Genomic DNA, 13042 nt, shown 5'->3' with positions numbered 1-13042 from the left:
CCATAGCATCCAATTAGCTTAGAACTCTATGTTTTGTAATACAATTTAGAAAATGAAAGCTAACATTTGATTAGTTGGTATGTGTGTGTATGTTACAGAACCGTTTTTCATAAATATCCCTTGAACACCCTGTGACTGCCGCTGCAATGTGGCTATTGTAACTCAAAGCAGGGAGTTATATCTCAAGAAGACTAAGGGGTATATTTACTAAACTGCGGGTTTGCAAAAGTGGAGATGTTGCCTATAGCAACTAATCAGATTCTAGCTGTCATCTATTTAGTGCATTCTACAAAATGACAGATAAAATCTGATTGGTTGCTATAGGCAACATCTACACTTTTGTAAACCCGCAGTTTAGTAAATATACCCCCCAATATCCAAGCATTTGTCCAGCAATTAAAAACTGATGTTATGAACTTATGCCTTATGCAGCAGACCTATATATATATATATATATATATATATATATATATATATATATATACCAAACATCCTTTTATGGTGCTGCAACTTGTTAAGGGCCATTGATTATTTAACACTCTGCAACTTTATGAACTAAAGTTGAGTTACAGCCTCTTTTGTCACATTGAAACACTAGTTTGGGAGCTAAGGACAATTAAGGACATGGGGGTAAATGTATCAAGCTGAGAGTTTTCCGGCGGGTTTGAAAAACCAACCAGATTCTAGCTATCATTTATTTAGTAAATTCTACAAAATGATAGCTAGAAACTGATTGGTTGTCATAGGCAACATCTCCACTTTTCAAACCCGCCAGAAAACTCTCAGCTTGATACATTTACCCCATGGTTTATTTAAACCACTCTTTTCAAGCAGTTGGCGTGATGTGTAGCGCATTTACAGCATGATGGCTAGTTTGTAATCACTGAACTTTAAAACTACAGAATTAGAAGATGTTAATTCATGGTGACAGGTCCAGATATTACACTTGAAATATGGGATATAGGTGACGAAACATCAACAGTAAGTTATTACATACATGTATTATCTCTTAATACTGACACAAGGCTTAATCTATACTTGTATTTTGTTTTTAAGTTCAAACGGGAGGCCGTGTTACAACAGAAGAGAAGAAACTCGTGACTACTGATTTACCACGTATGTACTATATCTTGTGCTTTAAATAAATTCTATGGAAACATATGTGTGGATAAGAATGTTAGAGGGTCAAGAGGTGCTTCACATTTGTCTTCATAATTGCTTCTCCCTTTGCAGTTCTTGAAAAAGAGCCAAACTGTATGCGTTTTCCTTACATTAATCTACTGTATGCTGAAATGAACATTAACATTATTAAAATAAATGCAAGGCACATACAATGAATGGACAGTAAAGTATTAATGTTCACAGTATGATCTAACCCCAGTCACCCGCCAGGCTTAGAAATAATTATGGTTGCATTTCTTACTATACCCTGTGGAAGTAAAGCATAACTTTTTACTGGATCACTATTCACTGGATTCAAAGCAATGTATAGATTATTCTCTATACGCTAGGAGTAGAACACTACCAGGTTCTGAAAAGGAAGAAACTCTAGATAAGAGATATTGAATATGAAACCTGAAAAAAAAATCTAATTTGTTGCAAAAACCAGGCAATCATATTTACTGTAGAAGTATATTTCATGGAAAACACTCATTTGTTTATAGCAGTCAACTGACGGTGTTTTACTTTCATTATTTATTTATTTGCTAATAATTAGAAGAGCTATGTGTAAATGTTGTGACAACGCACAAAAAACATCCAACACTACCCTCAGCAAACACATCTAGAGGCTACTACACTACATGGGGATACGCATTTTGCCCGAATTTTCTTCTGAAAAATTCCAGAACAAACGCCATAGTTTCAGTATAAACAAAGTGAAGTAAACACACCCACTTTTTTTAGTTTATTAGTATAATTTCAGACATACAGAGAAGAAAACAATATGTAATAATTTATTACCCATTTTGAAAAACAACATTGGTATGATCCTTGTTTTGTTTTTGCTTAGCACTTGTTTACTTTTTCTTAAGTAGACTTTTTAAATAAAAGGAACAGTGTTTCAAATTCTTCCGCGGCGCGCTGTATGCTCCTTACTGAGGAGATCTCATGAGACCTCCTCAGTAAGGAGATCAATGAGCACTGCGGAAGGACTGCAGTGACAGGCTCAGCAGCATTGATTGGGCTTTGGGCACCCCCGTCACCGCACCGATCAAAAATGCCGCTGAACACTGTCAAGGGCATCCTTGGATGTCCGAGGCCCCTGGCCTGTAGCCCAGTTGACATCGGGTTAATCCGGCCCTGGGCGGAATTATTTGTTGAATACAACAGGTTTGTCTGTCTGTCTGTCTGAATCCTTATACTGTCTCAGTGGACAGAGCTAGCTCCATCTTTTGGAGCAAGACAGACTATGGAGGATATACAATAATAAAAAATGATGTACCCCAAAGACAGGCAAATAATGCTGACATAAGGTCCACTTCATTACACAGAATTGTTTTTGTATAATAATATCTCACAAGGCCGTGTGCTCTTTCCCCCTCTGATTACATAGATTGACTTTGTATTGTTCCACCATTTTACCTACTTTGTATGACTGGATTGTTTCATGGTTTAGATAAATATTACTTTTCTGTCTCTTTTTTAAGGGTGTTCTATTAGTGCAGTAGCTGACGTTGTATTCCTTGTGGATGGATCTTGGAGTGTTGGGAGAACCAACTTCAAATATATTCTTGACTTCATGGCTTCTTTGGTTGCGGCCTTTGACATTGGGGAAGACAAAACCAGGATTGGAGTTGTCCAGTACAGCTCGGATACCAGGACTGAGTTTAAAATGAACAGATATTACAAGAAGGATCAACTCTTGGCAGCTGTTAAAAGAATACCTTACAAAGGAGGGAATACAATGACAGGTACTTGCTGTTTTTCTGATTAAACGCTGTAAAGTAATTGGTTTTACGTTTCTAAGTTTACAGTGTCTCAATATGTGTAGTATCACAGTTTAATGTGTGTTTTTTCATATTGGCTAATAAGTATTTTGGTGCACATTCCATGGCACCAAGGCAAGAATATTGCTAGAAGGTGTGTTCCATTATGTGTGCTTTTATACGGTCACAGAACTGCTATTGACTTCTAATATCTATATGGATTACAGGAGGGAATGCATTAGGTATTTAATTTCATTATAATGCGCACTAATAATACTCATATCACTTTCAGGTGATGCCATTGATTTCTTGATTAAGAATTCCTTTGTCGAATCTGCTGGATCCAGGAAAGGATTTCCAAAAATTGCAATAATTATTACTGATGGAAAATCTCAAGATGAAGTAGAAATTCCTGCAAAGGAGCTTCAAAATTTAGGGGTAGAAGTTTTCACACTAGGTAAGTAAAATCAGTTGTATTATTATTGTTCTGTACAGAGTAAGTAGCACATACCGGTCATCATAACACTTACATAATTTTAACATTCCCACATCATGGGGAGATACATTGTTAATGAGAACCATGCTTGCTAGTTGACCGTTGACTCATTTATCATAACAAATGTAGGTTTTGGCAAAGATTTCTAAACACGACATTCGCTTTAGGTTTTGATTTTCCAAAAGTAGAAACCACCTACTTGGTTCAGTTATTGAAAAAATAACCTTATGGCGTTGGGAAGCTAAATTATAAGACACTGTTCTAAAAACAAGGACTTTAATCTAGAGGATCAATAAGACCAGTGGATCTGTATTGAGATCTCACATGTTGTTGCCTCATTCACATGTAAACCTGACTTCAGTAAGAGTGAAAACAATGTTCTGAAGCACCTCAATTAATTAGAATTACAAAATTAATTATTTTTCATTTCCACTTGTTTTTCCAGGAATAAAGGCAGCAGATGCTAAAGAACTCAAACAAATGGCCTCTTTACCTTCCCTGAAACATGTTTACAGTGTTGCCAATTTTGATGCTATTGTTGATGTTCAAAATGATATTATTACTCAAGTTTGCTCTGGAGTCGATGAGCAACTAGGCGAACTCGTTAGTGGAGAGGAAGGTAAGATGTGATTTTTATATATTTCAATTAATCTAGTTCTATTATCAATATGTGTTTCTATTACCAGGGCCGGTGGAAGGTTTCTCGGCATCCTAGGCAAAGCTTTAGCCTACTGCCTTTCCTACCACCCTACCTCCCCACCATAACTTCCTCCCAGCCCCTCACACACTTGGCCTTTGTAAACTTAAAATCAAAACTCTTACTTCCTCCTGACTGGCTGTCAAGGATGCAGTCCTGATGCACTGATGTCCAATGTAAAACGTTGCCCAGGCTCCACCGCTGCCTAGGGGAAAATGCAGGATTTCTAGAGGGGTTAAAATTTTAGATTTCTATACAAAGCAAAAATATGGCCATCTACCCACCAGCTTTTCCTTAACATGCCACCTACCTACCAGCTTTCTCTCACATGCCCCCCTCTGCCCACCAGCTTTTCTCTCACATGCTCCCACTGTGCATCAGATTTTCTCACACATGCCCACCAGTCTTTCTATCACATGCCCTCATGCTGACCACCTGCTTTTAATTCACATGCCCCCACCCACCAGCTTTTCTTAAACATGCCCATACTGCCCACAAGATTTTCTCACTTGCCCCCTGCTGCCCACAGCTTTTCTCTCACATACCTCCTGCCCACCAGCTTTTCTCTCACATACCTCCTGCCCACTAGCATTTCTATTAAATGCCCTTCTGTCCACCAGATTTTCTCTCACATGCCCCCACTGCCCAACAGCTTTTCTCATATTCCCACTGCTGCCTACAAGCCTTTTCCTCCCATATCCCTTTGTCCACCAGCTTTTATTAAATATGCAATTTACTGCTGTAATTATGTAATTTAGATGACCTTTGTATATCTTTAGACAGAGCAAGTAAAGTCACTGACTTACCTTTAATTATACAGTATTTTATGCATAGTGCTGTTGCTGTTATCTATATTAGTATCCAGCAGCCTCAGTTGAGCTCAGGGCTAATCTTATTCACAGTAGCCATTGCTCCATCCGGAGCTCCTTTGGGGGAGGGGATTGTCTGGGTGGGAGTGAAGAGAAGGGGTGCCTCACTGTACCGCAGCTGTCTTCTGAGTCAATGAGTGATATTTGTGATAGTATCATTATCAATGGCTGCACCCATCCATGGTAATATACAAGCTGTGCAGCAGCTGTCAGTCACTGCCAACATTAAGTACACTAACAATGTCTCATTCAGAGACATTATTGCAAAAGTTAACACAATGGTAAATTACTTATGTGTGTGAAAGTTTGATTTATATTAATTTGTTATTGAAATTTTATTTCATAGTGTTGACAATATAAAATGTATTATGTTAAAAATCATCATAATTATGTGCAAAAGTCTTGTCTGTTGATTCAGCCATTCAAAGCTGATAACGCATTTTATTTCAAGAACACATAGTTGTAGCTAGCACATATTGAACAAGACCAGTGACAGTCACAATTGCAACAGTGGAAATGTCGTCAGTTAACCTGTCGACATGAAAATATCGGCACTTCCATTCTGTGGACAAGTTAAAAATGTCAACAGTGTGATTGTTGACATTCACAATGTCGAGAATCACAATGCTGACAATAAAAGACCAATGCCGGCGGGCCTGGCGAATAGTCGCAGGGAATGGAATGGATGTGTCGGCATTTAGCCTGCCGACATTCTAATGTCAACAGGTTAACTGCCGACATTTCCACTGTCGCTATTTTGTAGTCTACCTGAACAAGAGACTGCAAAAAACATTAGTTTTAACTGGCTATCATTTGTAAATAATACTTTAAATTTTAAATATCTGTTGGCGTTAAGACATATGCCTGGGGATTTTCCTTAAACCAAAATATTAATTCTCTATTTATTCTCTATTTTACATTCTAGTTGTTGACCCTCCTTCAGATTTGTTTGTAACAGAAATTTCTTCCAAATCCATGAAGATCACTTGGAGGGCATCACCCAGCCAAATTACAGGCTACAGGGTTCAACTTATTCCGATGTTGGCAGGGAGTAAGCAACAAGCCTTGAATGTTGGTCCTCAAACTACAAGTCTTACTCTGAAGGATCTCTCCCCAGATACAGAGTACCAAGTTAATGTATTTGCAATGAAAGAACTTATAGCGAGTGAGCCTATCTCAACACTGGAGAAAACCCAGGCAGTGAAAATAAGAGTCGGTAAGTTGTTGGCTCTATACCATTAACCTTCCTATATAAAACACTTTCACAAAACATAAAATGTAAAATATTCATAAACTATGTTAATTATTTTTCTGACTAAACCAATAATAAAAACATTATCATGTGATGGTATTGTGTTCCACAGAATGCGCCGGTGGTGTGGATATAAAAGCTGATGTTGTCCTCCTTGTTGATGGCTCTTATAGCATTGGTATTGGCAATTTTGCTAAAGTCAGGGCCTTCCTCGAAGTGTTAGTCAAAAGCTTCGACATCTCAACCAGCAAAGTGCGGATCAGTCTTGTACAATACAGTCGCGATCCACATACAGAGTTTGCATTGAACAAGTATGATAAGATTGAAGATATTCTAAAGGCAGTGAATACTTTTCCATATAGAGGGGGTTCTACCAACACTGGCAAAGCTATGACTTATGTCAGAGAAAAGGTGTTTGTTGAAAGCAAGGGAGCAAGATCAAATGTCCCAAGAGTAATGATACTCATCACTGATGGGAAGTCATCGGATGCCTTTAAAGACCCAGCTATAAAATTGAGGAATGCAGATGTGGAGATTTTTGCAGTTGGTGTTAAGGATGCAGTCAGAACTGAATTGGAAGCAATAGCTTCTCCTCCAGCTGACACTCATGTCTACACTGTAGAAGACTTTGATGCTTTCCAAAGGATATCATTTGAGTTAACTCAATCCATTTGTCTTCGAATTGAACAAGAACTCCAAACAATAAAGCGTAAATGTAAGTATAAAAAAAAGTATTTTATAAATTATTGATCACAGTATTGAAGAGATAAGTGCAATAATATGATTCTCTCATCCAACCATGAAAGCAGTTTATAATTTAAATAAGCATGATTGATAATTGTGCTTCTCCTCTTACCTTTTCAAAACCTAGCCATAAAGAAATAAATAATATATAACAATATGGTTATGGTTATAGTTATTTATCACATGTTTCTTGTTTAATTTTTGCTATGATTGCAGCTTTGACTCCCGCACAGAATCTGTCTTTCTCTGAGGTCACATCCAGCAGCTTCAGAGTAAACTGGTCCCCAGCAGCTGAAGATGCTTTATCTTACCTTGTAAAATACAAAGTGGCTGCCGATGGCGAAGAGTTCATAGTATCTGTTCCAGCCCCAACTACTACCACCGTTCTTTCAAATCTGCTTCCAGAGACTATTTATAATGTTACAGTTCTAGCAGAATACGAGGAAGGAGAGAGCCCGCCACTGAATGGGCAGGAAAAAACCCTAGAAGGTAATGCAGAGATCATAACCGAGACACCCAATTTCGTTAATGGTTCACTTCATTGATAAGTCAGGGAAGTCAATGTGTAAAGTAAATATGTTTTTTTTTGGAAGAAAACTCACATTTAAATTACACTTGTGCCCTTTACTTTTTAAAACCTGTATACCCAAAGGGTTATGTTTGACTATGTTACCCCTGAGTGGCTGTAATTGGTTGCATCTTATCTACTATATCTAATTTTTTCCTGAGATGCAAAGTTTGCTGTGTCCTATTCTAAGGACTGCATGCACTATGCATCCAAACAAGTTAGTCCCACTGGTAATATGAAACCCGCTGACATTGGACAGGTGATGTTGCAAATGGGGCTGAAGTTTAAGTTAAGACATTTACCTTAACCAATCATGTAAATAGAATTCTCAACATCTCAAGTCAGTCGCTTGCAATTTAAATCTTCCTTGAGGCCACTAATTTATGTATTTTCCCAGAAACAGAATTAGTGGGAATAAGTAAATCTGATTCCATATTGGGTTTTAAGGTATGGGAGCCCTAGCCATCATGCAGATGATGACATCCTTTTTCATGCAGAATTAAACACCAGTTAGGATAGCTTGCTCCAGACAGGTTTTATGATTTATAGCGCATTCCAGCTAGTTATGCCATTTATTGCTGTGTTGTTGTGGTATTCAATCCATCATCAGAGGTGATGACATTTCTCAGATGTGGATGAAGGCATAGTTTCTAATCCAGGGGGAAGGATTAAATATGAGCATTTATTGTTTGGCCTCTGAGATCCCGCAATCATCAGCTATTGTTACTTGCAATCTAAGGGACTGAGTTTGTTTCTTTGATATAACTCTGCTGACTTTATATGACCTTCATAAAACTGGTAACCAATGTAACAAAACAGTCTAGATATTTTTAAAGCATTGTCTCTATTTTTGCATATTTCAAGAAATAAAGTAGGTGGCTGAGAAACTTAACATTGTAATAAGATAATAAGTGTCCCATAAACTGTTTTTAATATACTCGTGTTTAAAGAAAAAGAACTGAAAAAAAAGAGTCGAGTGAGTCAGTCAGTCAGAATGTTCTATTAAATGCTTGCTGGGAGGTTTCCTTGTCTCCAATATACCAGCGTTTATAGGCTTGTGAGTAAAAACATCTTGGCAGCAATTTGACATTTAGCATCAAGTTACCATCCTAATGAATTGAGACACTCTATTAACTTAAATAACTCACGTTAAACACGTTAAAACATTTGCCACGACAAATACAGTTGAAATCAGAACATCTACAACACAGGACTTTGCTAAACCATCAACACATTAATAAGTTGTATCTCAAGATCCAACACTGTAATAAGTATAGCTTCCTGTTACAAAATTAGTTTTTTACTTCATAAATTATGTAGTGTTTCAGTGACTTGAATATTTATTATACCTCATATACAATCTGAAGACTCCGAACCAAATCTAATATTTTTTTTCTCTTTTTTCTTTTAAGTGAAAGGAGCGCCCCGGAACCTTAGAGTAAGTGATGAGACCACAGATAGCTTTAAGGTTGGCTGGTCACCAGCCCCGGGAAAAGTCCTCAGGTACAGGCTTGGCTATCGTCCAGTTACCGGAGGAGAGAGAAAAGAAGTAACAGTGCCAGGAAATGAAAGAGTCACCACACTATATAATCTATTGTCTGACACAAAGTACCATGTATCTGTCACACCTGAATATCAGTCCGGTCCTGGGAAAGCATTGGTAGGAAATGGAGCTACTGAAGAAGGCAAGTTAATATTGCTTTATAATGCTGTGTCAATGAATAATCTTTATCTTCAAATAATATTAGATAAATATTTAACAAAGTTGTATTCATAGGTAATATATTGGAGCAGTAGTGTATTTGGTACTTTCTGAAACCCAGTGCAAACCTTGTAATGGGCTTACTCTCATAGCAGCATAGGACATCACTTGGCAGTCTATATCACAGCACATCCTATAAATGCATAAGGCACATAGATTTGACTATTAGGGTGTCTCTAAGGCTTGGAGTATTATACTACTATATTATAGTAGCTGTGCTCTGTAGCAGTCACACACTCAACACCTGTGGTACGCATGCCTTTGTTTGTAAGCCCTTTATAAAAACAAAGCTTATTGAACCCAGATCTTAAGGTGGTGTCACACAAATGTCTCTGAACCAATCAAAAAACTAGTATTTGTAAGACCACAAGGCTTAGTTTAGTGACGCATGGCTTTCAATGGTAAATGCTGATTAGCTGTCACACATAAGTGCCTCAGAATAGAGTTTTGTGGCTGAAAAAAAATCATATTTGCTAGCGTGACAGCCATACACAAGGTGTGCAATTTTGCTTGGCCTTATGTAAAGTTCATTAGCAACATTTATTGAGTGAGTGCCCACAAATTATAATGTACTGTTTTATGTAACAGTGCAACTTTAATATTGTATTCTAATGAATATACTTTCAGTAGTTTATATCATTAGTGTCTTTTCTTATATGCTGCTATTTGAATTTATACAGTGTTAGGAGAACCAAGAAACCTCAGAGTCTCTGATGCTACAACGTCCAGTTTGAGGTTATCTTGGGATGCTGCCCCTGGCAAAGTTCTACAGTACCTTGTAACATATACACCAGCTGCAGGGGGAGAACCCAAAGAGGTTACACTCAGAGGAAATGCCGTCAGTACAGTATTAAAGGAACTGGATGCTGGCACAACATACTCCCTCTCTGTGAATGCGTTATACGGATCAGGAGCTGGATCAGCACTCACTGGAGAAGGAACTACTCTTGATGGTAAGAAATATTTTTTATTTAGTTTTACAAAACCACACTTATATATAACTATGTTAATATGTCATCATAAAAGGTTCCAAGGTTGCTATGACTAAATTAAAAATTAGGACCTAGTGACCCATGCCGCATTCTCTCAGCATGGGAAGGGAGCTTCCATGACTCTGGAAACCATATAAACTGTCGCCCAACCTTCATAGCTCTAGGCTCTTATAGCAGCTCCAGCTTAATTGCCTTATCTTCAAAATGCAAGGAAATGTGTAATGATTGGGGGAACAGTGTTGCCATTATATATTGGGTCACAGGGCTGGCTTAGTGTATGGGACACAGAAATGACCTATGTGTTTGGGCACAAGGCTTGGTTGGTATAATGCGAACTGGTGCATGACTGGCCTATTGAAAGGGACACGGGGGCTCAAGGCTAGAAAATTGTGTTGGAGAACAGTTAATGACTTCCAATTCCATGCAGAATTAGGCAACAATTAGGGTCTCACTCTGATCAGGCCCTAGCTGATTTACCTCAATTCAATCAGTCATCAGTTTAATTATACTCAATAAATGTATCTCTCTCCAGCCAGACGCTTTCACTTTGAGGTTCCCTGATGGATTCCCTGGTGTGCAGCTAATTTCAGCTTACTAAAGGAACCAATCAGTTATTTGCTTTGAAAAGTCTTTTTTAGTTGACTGTACTACATTCAGTAATGGCATGATTATCCATTAGGTACCGTTTTTTTTTTTTTGCTGCAAATAATGAAACACTGTATGCATGTAAGGTTATAAATTAACCTTCCTGAACAGAAAATGCCAATATGTGTGCAGAATTGTGTAAGAATCGTTATTAAAACAAATGTCTAGAACTGCACTACAAAGGTGTAATAACTGTAAAAATATTGTAGAAAGAAATATTTCATGATGTACAGTTCTCGGTGAAAACCAAACACTTAGTGTATCTCCCACAGAGAGTGTGTGTGTTTAACCTGCCACGGGCATTAGCAGGCCCTTCATCAGGAAGACTAAAATGTGTTGACCTGTGAAAGCAAGTACTGTCTTTTTACAAGACCCATGAGTGCAGTATAAGCTTAAAGCAGTGTTTCTTCAGGAATACCCTTAGGAAATGACTACTATAGGTATGTGCAGTATGGACAGAGAAACACATTTGTATTATTTTAGGAGAAGTTGTGGTACATAGAGATTATATTTTCAAAGTTTATGGTATGTAATACTCTGCTGACAAAAAAAAATATAACTTGGACAATCCAGCAATTTAGTCAATCTTTCACCTAATACGACAAGCGATGTACAATGCCCAATAGAGGGGTCTGGAGAATTTAAACTGTCAGAGCCCTCAAGTCATGTTGCTCTGCCTGCCAGTGAAGAAACACTCCTTTAAATTGGCACTTGTGTTATAGCATATAACCTCTTGGAATTGCAATGATCCCTGGTCAGGAAAGTTTTCCAAAGCTGTGACATGATGTCCGCTCAGTATAAAACCAATGCCATTTGCCTCCCCTTGTATGTCATGTGCAGTTCTACGTGTTCTTTTCCGCTATTGCTTATAGTCCAGATGTATCTGCAGACTGAACTCTTGGAAAGTAACTATGCTTAATATAATTTAGTAACCACAAAAAGTGCAGACACACTTATTTGGCCTTGGTTCTTCCATGCCACCTTTTGTAGCATTGTGATCTCCCATGGGAATGGACATAAAAAAAATTCAAAATATCACTCCAAAGTTCTTTGAACCACCTCTTAAATAGTTATACCTTTGCAGTCATTCTTCTAAAATACTTCTCATGTTTTAAATAAGCCATATACACGGACAGGGCTGTCTTTATTTCATGTGTCACCTTTGTACATCATGTTATTTTCATTATTCTCTATTTACCTCTAAGTGTGCTTTCTTGTATAAATTGCGCCTGGTTGGTGCAAATGGCGTCCTATTGAAAGTATTGGCCACCTCCTATTACTTGTAAAAAAATCTGTTTTCTTGGAGGGGAAAGGATAAGCAGCTGCCTCTAAATCCACAAAATCCATGGCTTGAAGCTCATCTAAATCATTTATTCTGCAGCATAACATTTTGGTTTTCATTCAGCCATAGTCCTCCTATCAGAAACTAGATTTTACTCCCCGACAGTCTCTGCCATCTTGTCACACTAAGCTGAGTGATTTCCTGTACAAAGGGGCACAATATGGTAGAAATAGGTGTAGGACCACACAAAACAGCATCAGCACTGTAAGACTACAGTGCTGCTATTCTGTAAATGTCCCTTTCTAAGTTAAAGGTTTTCAGTAAAAAAAAAAACAGGACTGCCCTATGAAAACCCTGACATAACGTTGCCCTATCCATCACAGATTTAAAGTGGGAATCCGTGTTAAATTTGCAGAAAATGTAAATCTCTTTACATTAGCAACACCATCTCAAATAACCAGGAGGCTTTATTTTGAACAAAGTTCTTAGAAAATGAGCATGTGAAACGTTAGGTCCATGCGGGAAAGTAATGTAATGAAGGAAATTAAAGAATGCATAGCACAGAGGAACATTTAGGATAGATGACTGTGATGTATTTAACAGAAGACACAGAATTTTTAGCCAGCAAAGCCCTTTTTCCCAGTCACTGAGGATTGAAACGGGGAACCTGATATGTTGTAGGTGGACAATCATTTTGTAAGAAAACATAAAAATCTTCAAATTTTAATCTTCTGGACAGTAAACCTCATGCTTTATATTTTTGTGGTGGTTGGCATACAAATTATCTTTTGAATGCACAATCCTAATG

General features: G+C 37.7%; 1 protein-coding gene across 3 annotated transcripts in view; it reads left to right on the top strand.

Moving 5' to 3' along the window:
- Positions 1 to 13042, top strand: part of COL12A1 (collagen type XII alpha 1 chain) — a 142229-nt gene that overhangs the window by 17352 nt on the left and 111835 nt on the right. For 2 of the 3 annotated variants that reach the window (XM_075202636.1, XM_075202637.1), the window contains exons 5-13: positions 1057 to 1116; positions 2649 to 2912; positions 3220 to 3384; positions 3869 to 4042; positions 5915 to 6205; positions 6354 to 6956; positions 7202 to 7474; positions 8966 to 9238; positions 9996 to 10268. The exons of the other annotated variant lie outside the window; for it this stretch is intronic. In XM_075202636.1, the coding sequence (XP_075058737.1) occupies positions 1057 to 1116; positions 2649 to 2912; positions 3220 to 3384; positions 3869 to 4042; positions 5915 to 6205; positions 6354 to 6956; positions 7202 to 7474; positions 8966 to 9238; positions 9996 to 10268 (2376 nt within the window). The remainder of the gene's footprint in view (positions 1 to 1056; positions 1117 to 2648; positions 2913 to 3219; positions 3385 to 3868; positions 4043 to 5914; positions 6206 to 6353; positions 6957 to 7201; positions 7475 to 8965; positions 9239 to 9995; positions 10269 to 13042) is intronic. 3 annotated transcript variants of the gene reach the window in all.

Source organism: Mixophyes fleayi, chromosome 3 (genome assembly GCF_038048845.1).
Source record: "Mixophyes fleayi isolate aMixFle1 chromosome 3, aMixFle1.hap1, whole genome shotgun sequence".
In the NCBI taxonomy this organism is placed as follows: domain Eukaryota; kingdom Metazoa; phylum Chordata; class Amphibia; order Anura; family Limnodynastidae; genus Mixophyes; species Mixophyes fleayi.
The sequence above is the reverse complement of the archived record's forward strand: the minus strand, read 5'-3'. Positions and strand labels throughout refer to the sequence as shown.